Consider the following 17,162-nt stretch of genomic DNA (forward strand, 5'->3'; position numbering starts at 1 on the left):
TTGTTAATAATGAGAACTCTTCCTCTAAAAGAGAGTTTAGGTGCAATCCACTGCCATTTCTTTAACCTCAAGTCAATCTGTTGTAAAAGCCCTCCCAGTTGTCCTTTTCAGTATCCTCACCACCCAGCACAACCCCGAGATAACGGAAAGCTTTCCTACTCCAGCCCAGCCCTGATGGCAAGACTGGTGGAGGACGATGTGCCCAGTCCCCTGATAAATATGCATTCCCCTTCTCCCAGTTAACTTTAGCAGAAGATGCTCCTTCAAAAAGTGTTAAACATTTACATACAGCGGAGACGTCTGCATCAGAATCCACAAACACCACGATGTCATCTGCATAGGCCAGAAATTTAAACGTTAAGTTTTTAGACAGCGGAATTGTGAATCCTTGTAGGTGTTTATCAAGCTGCCTAAGAAAAGGTTCAATGGAGATGGCATATAACATCCCTGACAAAGGACACCCCTGACGAATCCCCCTGGTCACAGCGAATGGCCGCTTAACACCCCATTGATTTTTAATACTCCAAACACGTTGGAATACAACAGTTTGATATACCTTATAAAATGTAAACCAAAACCAAACGCTCTTAAAGTTGTAAATAAATATTTGTGATCGACCCGATCAAAAGCCTTTTCTTGATCTAACGACAGAACGCCAACATCGATATTGAGAGCTTTCGATGCAGAAATGATGTCCCTCAGCACAAATATATTGTCGTGGATTTGTCTGTCCGGTACGCAGTAGGACTGGTAGGGGTTGATGATGCTGCCCATCACTTTTCTCAGCCTCGTCGCTAATCCCTTCGAGATGATTTTATAATCTGAGCAGAGTAAGCTCACGGGCCGCCAGTTCTTCAGAAGGCAAGGTTGCCTTTCTTAGGTAGCAACGTGACTACAGCTCGGCGACAGCTGACCGGAAGCTCCCTGCTTGCAAACTGTCCTGTACCACCTCGAAGAAGTCAAACCTAATAACGCCAAAAATGTTTATAAATTCAACCGGTAAGCCGTCAATTCCGCGTCTTCCCAGTATTTAGACCCTCGAGTGCAATTGTGAGTTCTTGAAAAGTGAGGTCATTGTCCATAAACTCGGCTAAATCATCAGAAATGTGAGGCAGTCCTTGTAGCAAAGTGGCTGAAGAAGAGAAACTGAGCGGCTCTTTTGAAAACAAAGTCTCGTAAAAAGACACAGCAAAGTCCCGGATGTCCTCAGGCTCTCTCAGCTCTTCTCCAGTGTCTTTTTGGAGGACATGAATAACTTTTCCTTGGGCTTCCTTCTTTTCCAAAGCAAAGAAAAATTTTGTAGGTGCATCGAGGTGGTTAAATTTTGAAATCGAGAACGTATTAAAGCTCCGTGAGCTCAAGTTCCAATAAATCCCGTAGTGTTGTTTTCTTTGTGCTCAGGTTGTTCAGCAGATCTTCAGAGTAGCCATTTAGCAGAGTCTGATGGATCTCGGTGATCTCCTCCTCGAGTTTCTTCATTTTAAAATACAGGCCTTGGTGACGTGTTCAGTGTACTGTTGACAGAACTGACGAATCTGCACCTTGGACACGTCCACCACTGTCTCAGGGATTCGAACTGCAGTTTGGTGGAACTCCACTGCTTCCAGAAGAAATTAAAACATTCCACAAAGTGATTGTCCTGAAGGAGAGTTGTGTTGAAGTGCCAGTAAGATTTATATTTTTGTGGAGATGGGAGGAGAAAAGTAACAGAAACCAGAGAGTGATCGGAAAAAGCGACAGGAGTGATGAGAGTGTTAGTTAATAAATTGAGGTGCCGTTTTGAACTGTAAAAGCGATCTAAGCGAGCAAACGAGAGGTGCCCTCTGCTCCCTTTGAGCCATGTGAACTGTCTGTCAGCTGGAAAGTGAGAGCGCCACACATCGACCAAGTCATAGGTCTCGGCGATTTCCTTGAGTTTCTTAACTGACCCCAAGTGTGGCTCGGCCCCATTTCTATCCATAAACCAGTCCTCTGTAAAATTAAAATCCCCAGCACGACGATCTCATTATTTGTAAATTCATCCAAAACCTTCCTTAATAATTCAAAAAAATCCACCCTGGCAGTGCCGTTATTGGGGGCATAAACATTAATAAAAACCAACGAGTGGGGGCCCTCCTCTGCCTTCACAACTAAAAGTCTGCCAGCCATAACCTCAGTCACCTTTGTGATTTTTAACAAGGAGGTTTACTAATCAGCACCGCCACCCCTGCGCTCACACTGGTGCCATGACTGAAAAAGCCTGTCCCTCCCCAGTCCTGCAACCAGGCAGCCTGACTCTGTGGATCTGAGTGGGTCTCTTGTAGAAAACTCACATCCAAGTGCTTTTGTTTTAAAAAATCACAGACCAAGGTCCTCTTTAAATTATCTCGACAGCCATTGACATTTAGGGTACCCACGTGTAACTCAGCCATAGGTACAACACAAAAGAAACACCAAACACACCAGAAGACCAAGAGATTCACTTTCATGACTGCAGTATCCATCAGGACTTATTTTGAAGGATCTTGCACTCTGCTCATTACATTTTTAACCTGGTGGTCTCCTTTTGGTCCAACCCTAAATTAGCTGCATTGCGCTTTATATTTTTGCTGAGCTCAAAAGAGTTCAAGGTCTGGAAAATAATCCTGCACTTGAACACCCCTCTTTCCCTCTAAATATTCCAAAAACTTTCTGATGCTCTTAGTGCTGTAACCCCCTTTAGGCTCCAAACCAAACACTGAGAAGGTGTTATCAGAAATGTCGGAGGTATTCTCTTCTTCACCCTCCACACCTTCACCACTATCTGCAATATCCTTCTTTTTAACTGATACCATTTGTTTTTTGGACCGATTGTCTGACATTAAAATCTTTTTTGCCTGTGGTGGACTCCACTGCTTCCTTTCTTTTCCTAGTGGTGATTTGTGAGGTCTCCTTACACTCACTCGACTCCACACTCACCTCCATCTTGTCTGCCTCACTCACTGCTGTTCTCCTTACACCTTTGACTTCCTTCCTACTGCTGCTGCTGCTTGCATTTTGTTCAGTGCCCAGGTCCAACTCAAGATTGCCCTCAGTAGTAACTACATTAGGCATGACTACATTTGTCTCACTATTAGTGGGCAGTGTTGCACCACTTGGAGACGGATCATCTCTTGCTGTATCATTACAGCCCCCTTCATCCTGAAGCAGGGTGACATTCTCATCACTGCAGACTTCTACAGCCTGACCAGCAAGGGCCTCCTCAGTCTCAGCTGTGTGCCCTTCTATAAGGACGGAGGCTCCTTCACCTGGGACACTGGGCTCATCTACAGGTGTATCACCAGCCTCAGCCAGCACACCTTTGTTATTTTTGTCTTGCTCTTTTTAGTGTCTATTGCAGTATCACCTTTGTCAGCAGGCTCCAGTTGCTCCTCAGTTTCCTTCTCATCTAATTCACTCACACTATCAGTCAGCTCACCTTCTTCAAACTCCTCCTCCTCCTCCTCTTCAGACTCTGGCTCACTCTCTCCACTTTCTTCATCACTTAAATAAACATTCTCTCTTTTGCAGTCAATCGCTTTATGGCCTGCTCTACCACAACTGAAACATTTCATTGATTCTGAACTCACAAACACCACGTAATCCACACCCTCCACTCGGAACTTTAAGGCCACGTTAAGTTCATCATTTGCGTTTTTTAAAATCATATAAAGCTGTCGCCGAAAAGACACGACATGCTTTAAATCAGGGGATCTGCAGCCCAGTGGAATCATAGTAATGGCAGACATCACTTCACCATATCTGCGCAGTTCGCGCTGCAAGATTTCATTACTCAAGAAAGGAGGTACATTGGAAATGATAACCTTACGGGCAGGAGTCGACAGCGGCAGCACGGAGATCAGCGCGCCGTTAAGCACAACACCCTGCTCGACCAGTCGGGGCACCAGCGCTTCATCGTCCACAAAAATTACCACAGCTTTATTCATACGGGAGGCTGACCGTACATTCTTACACCCCACCACCCTACTGACCTCCATAACGCAGGCCTCCACCGAGACCGCCGGATCAACAAGCAACCTTACGGCGTGCCTTCTGGAAAGACCTGAAAAACTATCTGGAGATAAGCCATCTCGTACCACTTTAGACGCCGCCATAGCGGCAAAGCCGCTATCGCGTCCTCTTTAAAAACTGAAAAAGTATTCGTAAAACTAAAACAAACAAACAAAAAAGAAAGAGAGAGATACTCACAACACGCACCGCCGTCGACGACGAAAAACACAGACACGCCCACCCCAGACCACACCAATCAAGAGGCAAATGGACAGAGAGATAGAGAGATAGATAGATAGATAGATGTGAAAGGCACTATATAATAGATAGATAGATAGATAGATAGATAGATAGATAGATAGATAGATAGATAGATAGATAGATGTGAAAGGCACTATATAATAGATAGATAGATAGATAGATAGATAGATAGATGTGAAAGGCGATAGATAGATAGATAGATAGATAGATAGATAGATAGATGTGAAAGGCACTATATAATAGATAGATAGATAGATAGATAGATAGATAGATAGATAGATAGATAGATAGATAGATAGATGTGAAAGGCACTATATAATAGATAGATAGATAGATAGATAGATAGATAGATAGATATGAAAGGCGATAGATAGATAGATAGATAGATAGATAGATAGATAGATAGATAGATAGATAGATAGATAGATAGATGTGAAAGGCACTATATGATAGATAGATAGATAGATAGATAGATAGATAGATAGATAGAAAGATAGATAGATAGATAGATAGATAGATAGATATGAAAGGCACTATATAATAGATAGATAGATAGATAGATAGATAGATGGATAGATAGATTAGGAAAGGCACTATATGATAGATAGATAGATAGATAGATAGATAGATTGATAGTTAGATTGATAGTTAGATAGGAAAGGCACTATATGATAGATAGATAGATAGATAGATAGGAAAGGCACTATATGATAGATAGATAGATAGATAGATAGATAGATAGATAGATAGATAGATAGATAGATAGATAGATAGATAGATAGATAGATAGATAGATAGATAGATACTTTATTAATCCCAAGGGGAAATTCACATTAGGACTGCAGCTATACAAAGTACTGTTGTTTCATCTCTGAATGCGACAGCCATGCCAAAGATCGCACTATTCTCCACAGAACTGGCCACTCTGTAAAAAGTTAGTTCCAGGACAGAAAAATGTGGCACATGAATCGCTTGACGACCTGGCAAAGATATTTTTGCCTCCTCTTCACATAAAACTGTGGACTCATTAAGAATTTCATGAAAGCACTGAACAAGGAAGGCGAAGGTTTTCGTTATTTAAGACAGATGTTCCCAAGAATAACTGACGCCAAGATCAAAGAGGGCATTCTTGTTGGCCCCCAGATCAGACATGTTATGAGTGACAAGCGGATTGAAGATCCGTTAGTTGGGCCGGAAAAAATTGCCTGGAAAGCCTTCAAAGACGCTGTTGAGAATTTTCTGGGCAATTACAGAGCCCCAAACTCCATTCAGCTGGCAGGCAAACTTCTCAAAGCATACAAGACAATGAAGTGCAACATGTCACTCAAGATTCATTTCCTCCACGCACCCGCAAATCTCGGTGTTGTCAATGACGAACACTGTGAAAGGTTTCACCAGGACATTGCTACGATGGAGAGACGATACCAGGGCAACTGGAATCTATCAATGCTGGCTGACTACTGTTGGACACTGCAGACATTGAATACAAAAGAAAATCAGGAGCAAAACACTTTTAATCGACTTAGTCAGCTCTCTGGCAGTGTCTTAAATTGGTCTGAATCCTACCTGGCAAGTAGAAAATTCTTTGTTAGTTGTGGTGATTATACTTCAAAGACCCCTGATATTCTATATGGTGGTCCACAAGGCTCTGTCCTGGGTCCACTGCTCTTTTCGATTTACATGCTTCTGTTATGTCAGATTATCTCGGGGCATAACGTGAGCTACCACAGCTATGCTGATGACACACAACTGTACTTATCAATAGTGCCCGATGACTCCGACTCTGTTGTTTCACTAACACAATGTCTTACTTGTGTTTCTGAATAGATGAGTAGTAATTTTCTCAAGCTAAATAAAGAAAAAACTGAAATTTTAGTGATTGTCAATAATGGATATAATGAAGTTATTAGAAATAAACTTGATGCATTAGGACTAAAAGTCAAGATGGAGGTCAAGAATTTAGGGGTAACTGTTGACTGTGACCTGAATTTTAAATCATATATTAATCAGATTACTAGGACAGCATTTTTTCTCTTAAGAAATATAGCAAAAGTTAGATCCCTTAAAACATTTCAAGATAATGAGAAATTATTTCATACTTTTGTTTTCAGTCGACTAGATTACTATAATGCACTCCTCTCAGGACCACCAAAAAAGACATCAATCGACTGCAACGAGTGTAGAATGGAGTTGCTAGAATCCTAACTAGGAAAAGAAAATCCAAGCACATCACCCCAGTCCTAGCGTCACTACACTGGTTACCTGTGCCATTTACAATTGACTTTAAAATACTGCTTATAGTTTACAAAGCCTTAAATAATCTGCTCCATCTTATATATCGGAGTGTCTGACACCTGATATTCCAAATCATAACCTTAGATCTTCAAATGAGTGTCTCCTTATAATTCCAAGAACAAAACTTATAAGAAGTGGTGAGGCGGGCGGGCGGCCTTCTGCTGCTGTGCACCTAAAATCTGGAATAGCCTGCCAGTAGGAATTTGCCAGGCTGATATGGTGGAGCACTTTAAAAAACTGCTAAAAACTCATTACTTTAACATGACTTTCTCATAACTTCATTTTAGTTTAATCCTGATGCTCTGCAAATTCAATTAATTATCATTACTATTCATGGTGGCTCCAAAATCCATACTAACCTCTACTCTCTCTTCTGTTCTTTTTCCGTTTTTCTGTGGTGGCGACCTGCGCCTCCACCACCTGACCAAAGCACCGTGATGTATTAAAGTCCAGAAGTCCACATGCCCGTCAACATCAAGTCCTTCCATGTGAATCCTGAATACCACGAGGACTGATTGAGGTCACTGATGATAGGTAGAATGCCTAGAGGGGGCTGGGTGGTCTCATGGCCTGGACCCCCTGTGGATTTTATTCTTTCTTAAGCCGTCTGGAGTTTTTTTTTTGTTTTTTCTATCCTCCCTGGCCATCGGACTTTTATTCTATGTTAATCACTATTCCTTATTTTAATTTTTATTTATTTTTTATATTTTGTCTTTCTTCATTATGTAAAACACTTTGACTTCATTATTTGTATGAAAATGTTCTATAGAAATAATTGTTAATTCTGTTGAATTTAATAGCTTATGTGAAATGTGACTAAAAACGTTATTGTCAGTAAACATATAAATGTCTGTTTCTCAGAGTTCCTACATGATGCAGTAAAACCAAAACTCTATTTGTGCATACCCAGTCGGTACCTGCTGTCACAATCAGCAGTTTTTCAGGAAGCAAGACTTTTAAAAAAATTGTTTTGCAGTGTAATGAGGCTGTCCATGGATTGTGGTCAGGGCTTTTTCCTTTACTTGTATTTTTTTGTAATTGCCTTTGTGACTTGAATTCAATCAGGAGAAGGTACAACCTTCCTTATAAACTACATGCTCCCCATCTCTCAAAGTGTGAAGAATCAAGTGGATATAAGAGAATGGAAAGCGGAGAGAAGCTGAAGGATTCTCTCAAGAAGGGAGAATTCTCCGAAATGACTGAAAACATCTGAACTAACATGTTATGATCCTCCTGCTTTGGAGAGCTGAATTTGACAAACTCTTATCTTTGTGGACCAGAAGCTGAGACCCAATCTGTCAAGCCACAGCTGTGTGTCAGTAGTCTGGAGAGTCTGAGAAGCCAGGACTTCAAGAAGTGAACTTCAGCATCTTAACTCTTGGGCCAGAATGAGCAATAATAATAATACAATTTATTTATATAGCGCCTTTCCCATGCTCAAGTGATGCCCTTCTCCCTATGAAGTGGTAAATGACAGGAGCAGGCAAGCTGAGAAAGCAGAAACATCTTTTTCTTCAATTTTAGGCTGCTCCTGTTAGGAGTTGCCATAGCAGATCATCTTTTTCCATCTCTTCCTGTCCTCTCCATCTTCCTCTTTCACACCCGTCATCTGCTCCTCTTCCCTGGCAGCTCTATTCTTAGCACCCTTATCCCAATATACCCCTCATCTCTCCTCTGCACATGTCCAAACCAATGCAATCTCTCATCTCTGACTTTGTCTCACAACCGTCCAACCTGAGCTGACCCTCTAATGTATACAACTTCATTTTAATCGTAATTTAACTTAATCCTGATACTCTGTATGTTCAATTTCCTCAAAATAACTATTCATGGTGGCTCTAAAATTGCTACTGACCCCTACTCTCTTTTCTGTTTCTTTTTCCGGTTTCTTTGTGGTGGTGGCCTGTGCCACCTCCACCTACTCAAAGCTTCATGATGCTCCAACAATGATGGACGGATTAAAAGGCAGAAGTCTACGTGACCATCATCATCATCAAGCCCTTCCGTGAGAATCCTAAATCCAAAGAGGACTGTTTCATTTATGTTAGGTAGAATGCCCAGAGGGGACTGGGTGGTCTCATGGTCTGGAATCCCTACAGATTTTATTTTTTCTTCAGCCGTCTGGAGATTTTTTGTTTTTTCTGTCCCCCCTGGCCATTGAACCTTACTCTTATTCGATGTTAATGTTGATTTATTTTGTTTTATAATTGTGTCTTTCATTTTTCTATTCTTTAATATGTAAAGCACTTTGAGCTACTGTTTGTATGAAAATGTGCTATAGAAATAAATGTTGTTGTTGTTGTTGTGATGTCCTCATTTCTAATCCAGTCCATCCTCGTCACTCCCAATACAAATCTTAACCCTTAAACTGCTGGAACCAGCTATAGTCGGTTCCCAGTGCAATTTGCCAGCACGCTGGAGCTGATCAGTCCGTGCCGTACATTCGCTGAGCAGCCAGCTCGTGACCACTGGCGCCCCCTAGTGAATCAGCCTCACTGTCCCTAGAATTGAGCCGCTGTAATAGACTGGCCTGCCAGCATCAGCATAGGCCTCTGTGTTCTTGCGTGCAGCCAGTTCAAGCGCAGTGTGATTTACTGAATTTCATCAATGGTGTCAGTTGCACCTTCTGCATAAAATAATTGATTATTATAGTTTTTACAGTTCATTGGCAGGATGTAAAATGATCAGCATTGCAGTAATTGTGATGCTGTTTGCATGAAAAATTTAAATTTCACTTTTTCTTGGTGAATTTTGACGTTTCCTTAAAAAGTACAGCAAAACGTTTTTGGCATCCGGGGGTTGCATTAACCCCCCAAGTATGTGGCGGTTTAAGGGTTAACATCTTTAATTCTGCCACCTCCAGCACTGTCTCCTGTTTTTTGGTCAGTGAAACCGTCTCCAGCCAATATAACATAGCCAGAGTCACTTACCGTGAGTACTGACAAGTAAAGAGCGTTCCCCAATGCATGAAGGATCCTCCGCTTGAGCCCCGGAGCAACAACAAGTTCACTCAACATCAGGCGCCATCCATAAAGACTTGACATAATAAAAAGAATTACCATATATACTCACGGATAAGTCGGGGCTTGATTTTACTGTATATTTTCTGGTATTTAATAATGTCGGTCATATACAGTGGTGTGAAAAACTATTTGCCCCCTTCCTGATTTCTTATTCTTTTGCATGTTTGTCACACAAAATGTTTCTGATCATCAAACACATTTAACCATTAGTCAAATATAACACAAGTAAACACAAAATGCAGTTTTTAAATGATGGTTTTTATTATTTAGGGAGAAAAAAAATCCAAACCTACATGGCCCTGTGTGAAAAAGTAATTGCCCCTGAACCTAATAACTGGTTGGGCCACCCTTAGCAGCAATAACTGCAATCAAGCGTTTGCGATAACTTGCAATGAGTCTTTACAGCTCTGGAGGAATTTTGGCCCACTCATCTTTGCAAAATTGTTGTAATTCAGCTTTATTTGAGGGTTTTCTAGCATGAAGCGCCTTTTTAAGGTCATGCCATAGCATCTCAATTGGATTCAGGTCAGGACTTTGACTAGGCCACTCCAAAGTCTTCATTTTATTTTTCTTCAGCCATTCAGAGGTGGATTTGCTGGTGTGTTTTGGGTCATTGTCCTGTTGCAGCACCCAAGATCGCTTCAGCTTGAGTTGATGAACAGATGGCCGGACATTCTCCTTCAGGATTTTTTGGTAGACAGTAGAATTCATGGTTCCGTCTATCACAGCAAGCCTTCCAGGTCCTGAAGCAGCAAGACAACCCCAGACCATCACACTACCACCACCATATTTTACTGTTGGTTTAATGTTCTTTTTCTGAAATGCTGTGTTTCTTTTACGCCAGATGTAACGGGACATTTGCCTTCCAAAAAGTTCAACTTTTGTCTCATCAGTCCACAAGGTATTTTCCCAAAAGTCTTGGCAATTATTGAGATGTTTCTTAGCAAAATTGAGACGAGCCCTAATGTTCTTTTGCTTAACAGTGGTTTCGTCTTGGAAATCTGCCATGCAGGCCGTTTTTGCCCAGTCTCTTTCTTATAGTGGAGTCGTGAACACTGACCTTAATTGAGGCAAGTGAGGCCTGCAGTTCTTTAGACGTTGTCCTGGGGTCTTTTGTGACCTCTCAGATGAGTCGTCTCTGCGCTCTTGGGGTAATTTTGGTCGGCCGGCCACTCCTGGGAAGGTTCACCACTGTTCCATGTTTTTGCCATTTGTGGATAATGGCTCTCACTGTGGTTCGCTGGAGTCCCAAAGCTTTAGAAATGGCTTTATAACCTTTACCAGACTGATAGATCTCAATTACTTCTGTTCTCATTTGTTCCTGAATTTCTTTGGATCTTGGCATGATGTCTAGCTTTTGAGGTGCTTTTGGTCGACTTCTCTGTGTCAGGCAGCTCCTATTGAAGTGATTTCTTGATTGAAACAAGTGTGGCAGTAATCAGGCCTGGGGGTGGCTATGAAAATTGAACTCAGGTGTGATACACCACAGTTAGGTGATTTTTGAACAAGGGGGCAATTACTTTTTCACACAGGGCCATGTAGGTTTGGATTTTTTTTCTCCCTAAATAATAAAAACCATCATTTAAAAACTGCATTTTGTGTTTACTTGTGTTATATTTGACTAATGGTTAAATGTGTTTGATGATCAGAAACATTTTGTGTGACAAACATGCAAAAGAATAAGAAATCAGGAAGGGGGAAAATAGTTTTTCACACCACACTGTAAGTTGAATGAGGAAAACGTATGCTAATTGACCAAGACACCCACCTGAGACAGTAACCACGGAGCACACAGCCTTATTTTTCTATGTATTGTGTCTACATGACCACACAGTAATACCTGAACTATTCCGAAGCGACATTTGCACTGATTTGTATTTTTTTTGTATCTCCCACCATCATACATTGTGGCGAGTGGCTGGGGGTGGCACTTAGTCGGGATACCCAGGAAGTGCTGAGGGGAAGAAGACCAGGGACACCTGGGATGCTTCCGGGTGCGCAGCCGGTACTTCCACTACATTGGGGAGGTGCCGGTGGAAGATTATTGGGAGGCGTCTGGAGCACATCCAGGTGATTATAAAAGGGGCCGCCTCCCTCCATTCGAGGGCCGGAGTCGGGTGGAAGAAGGACGAAGTCTTGGTGGAGAGGAGTGGAGGTGGACCTGAGAGGAAGGCATTGGAGAAAGGCCTGGACTTTGGGGGAGTTTTGGGGTTGTGTGTGCACTGTAAATAATAGAGACTGTAATAGTGACTGATTTAAACAATGTCTGCCTGTCTGTGTCTGGGCCATGCTCCACAACACCTTGATCGTAAGAGCATTCCTTATCTACAATGGAGCGTTTGATCAAAAGGAAATAGGAAGCTGGTTTAAAATTAGAAGTCATTGAAGTAGCAAAAGAAATTGATAACTACGCTGCTGCAACAAAATTTGATGCGTCTGAGAAACTGATGCGAGATTGGAGGAGGCAAGAAGATGTAAAAAAAATGAAAAATTAAGTGTCGCATTTTGGAACTGGCGTAGAAATCGGGATCTGATTTTATGAATGATTTTTCATGTTTTAAGACCCGATGTATACCTGAGTATATACGGTATCTGTGCCAACTCTATATACCAGTATAAGGCCAGCCTCTCTGTGTTAGATGTCTGTCTAATAATAATAATAATTCTTTGCATTTATATAGCTAGTGTGTCTGCGTCCTCTATTATATGTTGTGACGGATTGGGGGCGCTGTTGTCCCCTTGAACCCTCAGACTAGACGCCAGACACCAGGTAAAAGTCCAATTATTATTTATTCAGACAATATTACAGTGCACAAGCACTCTCCACTCCGCAATACTCATATAAATCCACAATACGCAATAATCAATAAATCCTCCACTCCCAGACGCGTTGCCACCCTGCCACCCAGCTCAGTTCGCCCTTCTGGGATCCCCCACAGTCTTTTATAGTCCGTGACCCGGAAGTGCTTCCAAACCCTCAGTCCATGTGACTTCCTAGCATTTCTTGGTCAGATCAAAAGTCTTCTTTTCATCCCGGAAATACATGATTTTCCTGTCGCTGTGACGTACTTCCGGGTTATAGGGCACGTAAGAGTCTCTGGGCCTCCCTGCAGCGTCCTCTCTTGGCCCCCAAGGTATCCAGCAGGGCTGTAAAGGAAAACTCCAATGTCCATGATTCCCTGCTGGCATTCGGGGCACCTTCATGCTGCAGGGAGGGCACCACCTGGCGTCCTGGGGGTATTGGCCGGGATGACTGGCCGGGCCATAGTCCACAATGTCAATACATTAAGGCGGTCGGCCAAGGCCCATGCACGGCCGGGACACCCCTTCTGTATATGGTTCGGGGGAACAGACATGGGCTGCACAATACCTCCCCCGGGTTGTTGGATGGTAGCCCCCCTGGGTTGAGATGGTGCCTCGGACTCCTGCAGAGTTTCAAAGGAGTTGGAGTTGTTTACAACCCTGTTGGGATCCGAGGGTGCTGCCAGAGAGTGCTGCAACAACTGCTGAGCCCTCTTGGGTGGGTTTCCTGCCACCCCCAGAAGTAGATCAATGAGCAACTGGAGCACTTGCGGAGGCCAGCAATCGTTACTCCGGAGGCCAGAGTCGAGAGGAGAGAGATAACACTTGCTTGTGAGGAGTGGTGGTGAAGAGGAGATCATTTGTGCGTGTGTTTTTTGGTCTTTGTGGGACTGTGTTGTGCCGGCGGGACACGGGGAAGACATGTCCCACAGGTGAAGAAAATAAAAGTTTATTTCTTTTACACGTGTATCTCCTGTGTCTGTCTATGTCGGGTTGGCGCTGGTGAAGCGCTTTTGCCAAACCATGTATGCAGTTATCGTTTTCCTATAATCCAGGTGATTATCAATAAACATCATTCTGCTCCTTCAAACGAGTTACCTTAATAACTGGTGGAGTCCACCTCCGAAAACAGAGAAAGGCAAAGTTAATAAAGTAGGAGCCTTACCGAATCATTGGCTTAATTTACCGCTATTGCCGAAGGCCAAACTATTCATTAATTACCAAGTTAAGATGTCTTTTTCAGATCCCACATTATTACGGCATCCTTCTGGGTGGGATCTAAACCTGGCTGATACTCACCACTGGACTTCTTTCCGCTGTTCAGCCAGCTCGTGCAAGCGTCTAAGTGCTTTCTCCTGTTTCCGTTCATCTTTCCTCGATTTGGAGGCAACATTTCTTGCAAACTCCCTCTGCTTCAGCTCTTTAAGTCTCTGTGGGAAGAGAAGAGAGTCGCTTTATTAGCAGTCCGAGGCTCGTCAGCTTGGTAGAGGCGGCAGGGGATGGGCCTAAAGATGACAGACTACCAAGCTTACCATCCATTGGTTCCTGAGCAATCTGGTCAGTGAACTAATGAAATTACCGATGACTGACCTGTGAACCCTCAGCAATCAGCTCAGTCAGCTAACATCGGGACAGTGACGTCACTGTCCCTTTACTGCAAGGGATTGCAGTGATGTGGACAGACCCTTATGGGACAGGATTTGTAACATGGGTACCTGGTTTTATTTCTGTCTTTTTAGAGACATTTGGATGTAGTAGTAGGAGGATGAGTTAGGCATTATGGGTTGTTATGATAGATAGATAGATAGATAGATAGATAGATAGATAGATAGATAGATAGATAGATAGATAGATAGATAGATAGATAGATAGATAGATAGATACTTTATTAATCCCAAGGGGAAATTCACATAATCCAGAAGCAGTATACTGATACAAAAAACAATATTAAATTAAAGAGTGATAAAAATGCAAGTAAAAGCAGACAATAACTTTGAATAATGTTAGCATTTACTCCCCCGGGTGGAATTGAAGAGTCACATAGTGTGGGGTCTCCTCAGTCTGTCAGTGGAGAAGGACGGTGACAGCAGTCTGTTGCTGAATCTACTCCTCTGTCTGGAGATGATCCTATTCAGTTGATTCTTCATGATTGACAGGAGTCTGCTCAGCGCCCGTCGCTCTGCTACAGATGTCAGACTGTCCAGCTCCATGCCTACAATAGAGGCTGCCTTCCTCACCAGTTTGTCCAGGCGTGAGGTGTCCCTCTTCTTTATGCTGCCTCCCCAGCACACCACCGTGTAGAAGAGGGTGCTCGCCACAACCGTCTGATAGAACATCTGCAGCATCTTATTGCAGATGTTGAAGGACGCCAGCCTTCTAAGGAAGTATAGTCGGCTCTGCCCTCTCTGGCACAGAGCATCAGTATTGGCAGTTCAGTCCAATTTATTATCCAGCTGCACTCCCAGGTATTTATAGGTCTGCACCCTCTGCAAAGTCACCTCTGATGATCACGGGGTCCATGAGGGTCCTGGTCCTCCTAAAATCCACCACCAGCTCCTTGGTCTTGCTGGTGTTAAGGTGTAAGTGGTTTGAGTCACACCATTTAACAAAGTCCTTGATTTGTTTCCTGTACTCCTCCTCCTGCCCACTCCTGATGCAGCCCACGATAGCAGTATCATCAGTGAACTTTTGCACGTGGCAGGACTCCAAGTTGTATTGAAAGTCTGATGTATGTTGGCTGAACAAGACCGGAGAAAGTCCAGTCCCCTGCGGCGCTCCTGTCTTGCTGACCACAATGTCAGACCTGCAGTTCCTAAGACGCACATATTGAGGTCTGTCTGTAAGATAGTCCACGATCCAGGCCACCAGGTATGACTCTACTCCCATCTCAGTCAGCTTGTGTCTAAGGAGCAGAGGTTGGATGGTGTTGAAGGCGCTAGAGAAGTCCAGAAACATAATTCTTACTGCACCACTGCCTCTGTCCAAGTGGGAGAGGGATCGGTGTAGCATATAGATGATGGCATCCTCCGCTCCCACCTTCTCCTGGTATGCGAACTGCAGAGGGTCGAGGGCATGGTGGACCTGTGGCCTCAGGTGGTGAAGCAGCAGCTGCTCCATGGTCTTCATCACATGTGACGTCAGAGCAACAAGCCGTAAGTCATTCAGCTCACTAGGACATGATACCTTTGGGACTGGGGTGATACAAGATGTTTTCCAAAGCCTCAGGACTCTCCCCTGTTCCAGGCTCAGGTTGAAGATGCGCTGTAGAGGACTCCCCAGCTCCAACGCACAGGCCTTCAGCAGTCGTGGCGATACTCCATCTGGACTCGCTGCTTTACTGGCACGAAGTCTCCTCAGCTCTCTGCTCACCTGCGCTGCTGTAATTGTGGGTGGAGATGTCTCTCCTATGCTGGCATCAGCAGAAGAATGGGTGGAGGATGCAGTACTCTGAGGTGAGAGTGGGTTAGGGTGGTCAAACCTATTAAAGAAGTTGATTATTTGGTTTGCTTTCTCCACGTCTCTTTCAATGGTGGCACCCCGCTTGGAGCTGCAGCCAGTGATGATCTTCATCCCATCCCACACTTCCTTCATGCTGTTATTCTTCAACTTCTGCTCCAGCTTTCTCCTTTACTGCTCTTTCGCCGCCCTGAGCTGGACTCGGAGTTTCTTCTGCACGCACTTGAGCTCATGCTTATCACCACCTTTAAAAGCCCTTTTCTTCTGGTTCAAAAGGCCCTTGATGTCACTTGTAATCCATGTCTTGTTAGCATAGCAGCATACTGTTCTTACTGGAACTACAATGTCCATACAGAAGTTGATGTAATCAGTTGTGCAGTCAACAACCTCCTCAATGTTCTCACTATGTGACCCCAGCAGGATATCCCAGTCTGTAGTTCCAGTCTCTCAGAGCCTGCTCTGCCTCAGGGGACCACTTCCTGAATGATCGTGTGGTTGTAGGTAGCTCCCTCACTCTTGGTTTGTAGTGAGGCTGAAGCAGAACCAGGTTATGATCTGCTTTCCCAAGCGCAGGCAGTGGGGCGGTGCTGTATGCGTCTTTAACGTTTGCATACAGTAGGTCGATAGTCCTGTTTCCCCGGGTGTTACAATCCACATACTGGGAGAAGGCTGGTAATGTTTTGTCCAGTGTCACATGGTTAAAGTCCCCAGCGATTAGCACAAGTGCCTCAGGGTGCTGCGTTTGTAACTTAGGAACTGCAGAATGGATGACGTCACCCGCTGTCTCCGCGTTCCCACGAGGAGGGATATAAACAATAACAACAATGAATTTATGGTATATAAAATCTACAAATTCAGTCAGTCAGTCGTTATCCAATCTACTATATCCTAACTACAGGGTCACGGGGGTCTGCTGGTGCCAATCCCAGTCAACACAGGGCACATGGCAGGAAACAAACCCCGGGCAGGGCGCCAGCCCACGACAGGTCTATGTTAATCAGTATTGCCTAATTGTATGTTTATATTTTGTCTTTTTTTTCTTTCTTCATCCTGTAAAGCACTTTGAGCGACATGATTTGTATGACAATGTGCTATGGAAATAAATATTATTATTGTTGTTGGTGCAGACCCTCTTCTAACTGGGGTCTTGTCTGTTTCCCCTGACCCTGCTTTTAACTCAAGTCCTTACTCCCTCAGACATATCCTCACACACTTCTCTGGTCCTCCTTTCTCTCTCATGCACCTCCAGACCTCTTGACGTCACATGCAGACCTTTCTGTTTTTCTCAATAATGACATGACATACATATGCTTTATA

At 43.5% G+C, this 17,162-nt stretch overlaps 1 protein-coding gene across 1 annotated transcript in view; it reads right to left on the minus strand.

The window, feature by feature from the left end:
- The window catches only part of znf804a (zinc finger protein 804A), a 308,168-nt gene that overhangs the window by 11,984 nt on the left and 279,022 nt on the right, over positions 1–17,162 (minus strand). Inside the window, exon 3 of the mRNA XM_039757723.1 lies at positions 13,689–13,819. Within this exon, the coding sequence (XP_039613657.1) occupies positions 13,689–13,819 (131 nt within the window). The remainder of the gene's footprint in view (positions 1–13,688; positions 13,820–17,162) is intronic.

This window comes from Polypterus senegalus, chromosome 6, assembly GCF_016835505.1.
Source record: "Polypterus senegalus isolate Bchr_013 chromosome 6, ASM1683550v1, whole genome shotgun sequence".
Classification (NCBI taxonomy): domain Eukaryota; kingdom Metazoa; phylum Chordata; class Cladistia; order Polypteriformes; family Polypteridae; genus Polypterus; species Polypterus senegalus.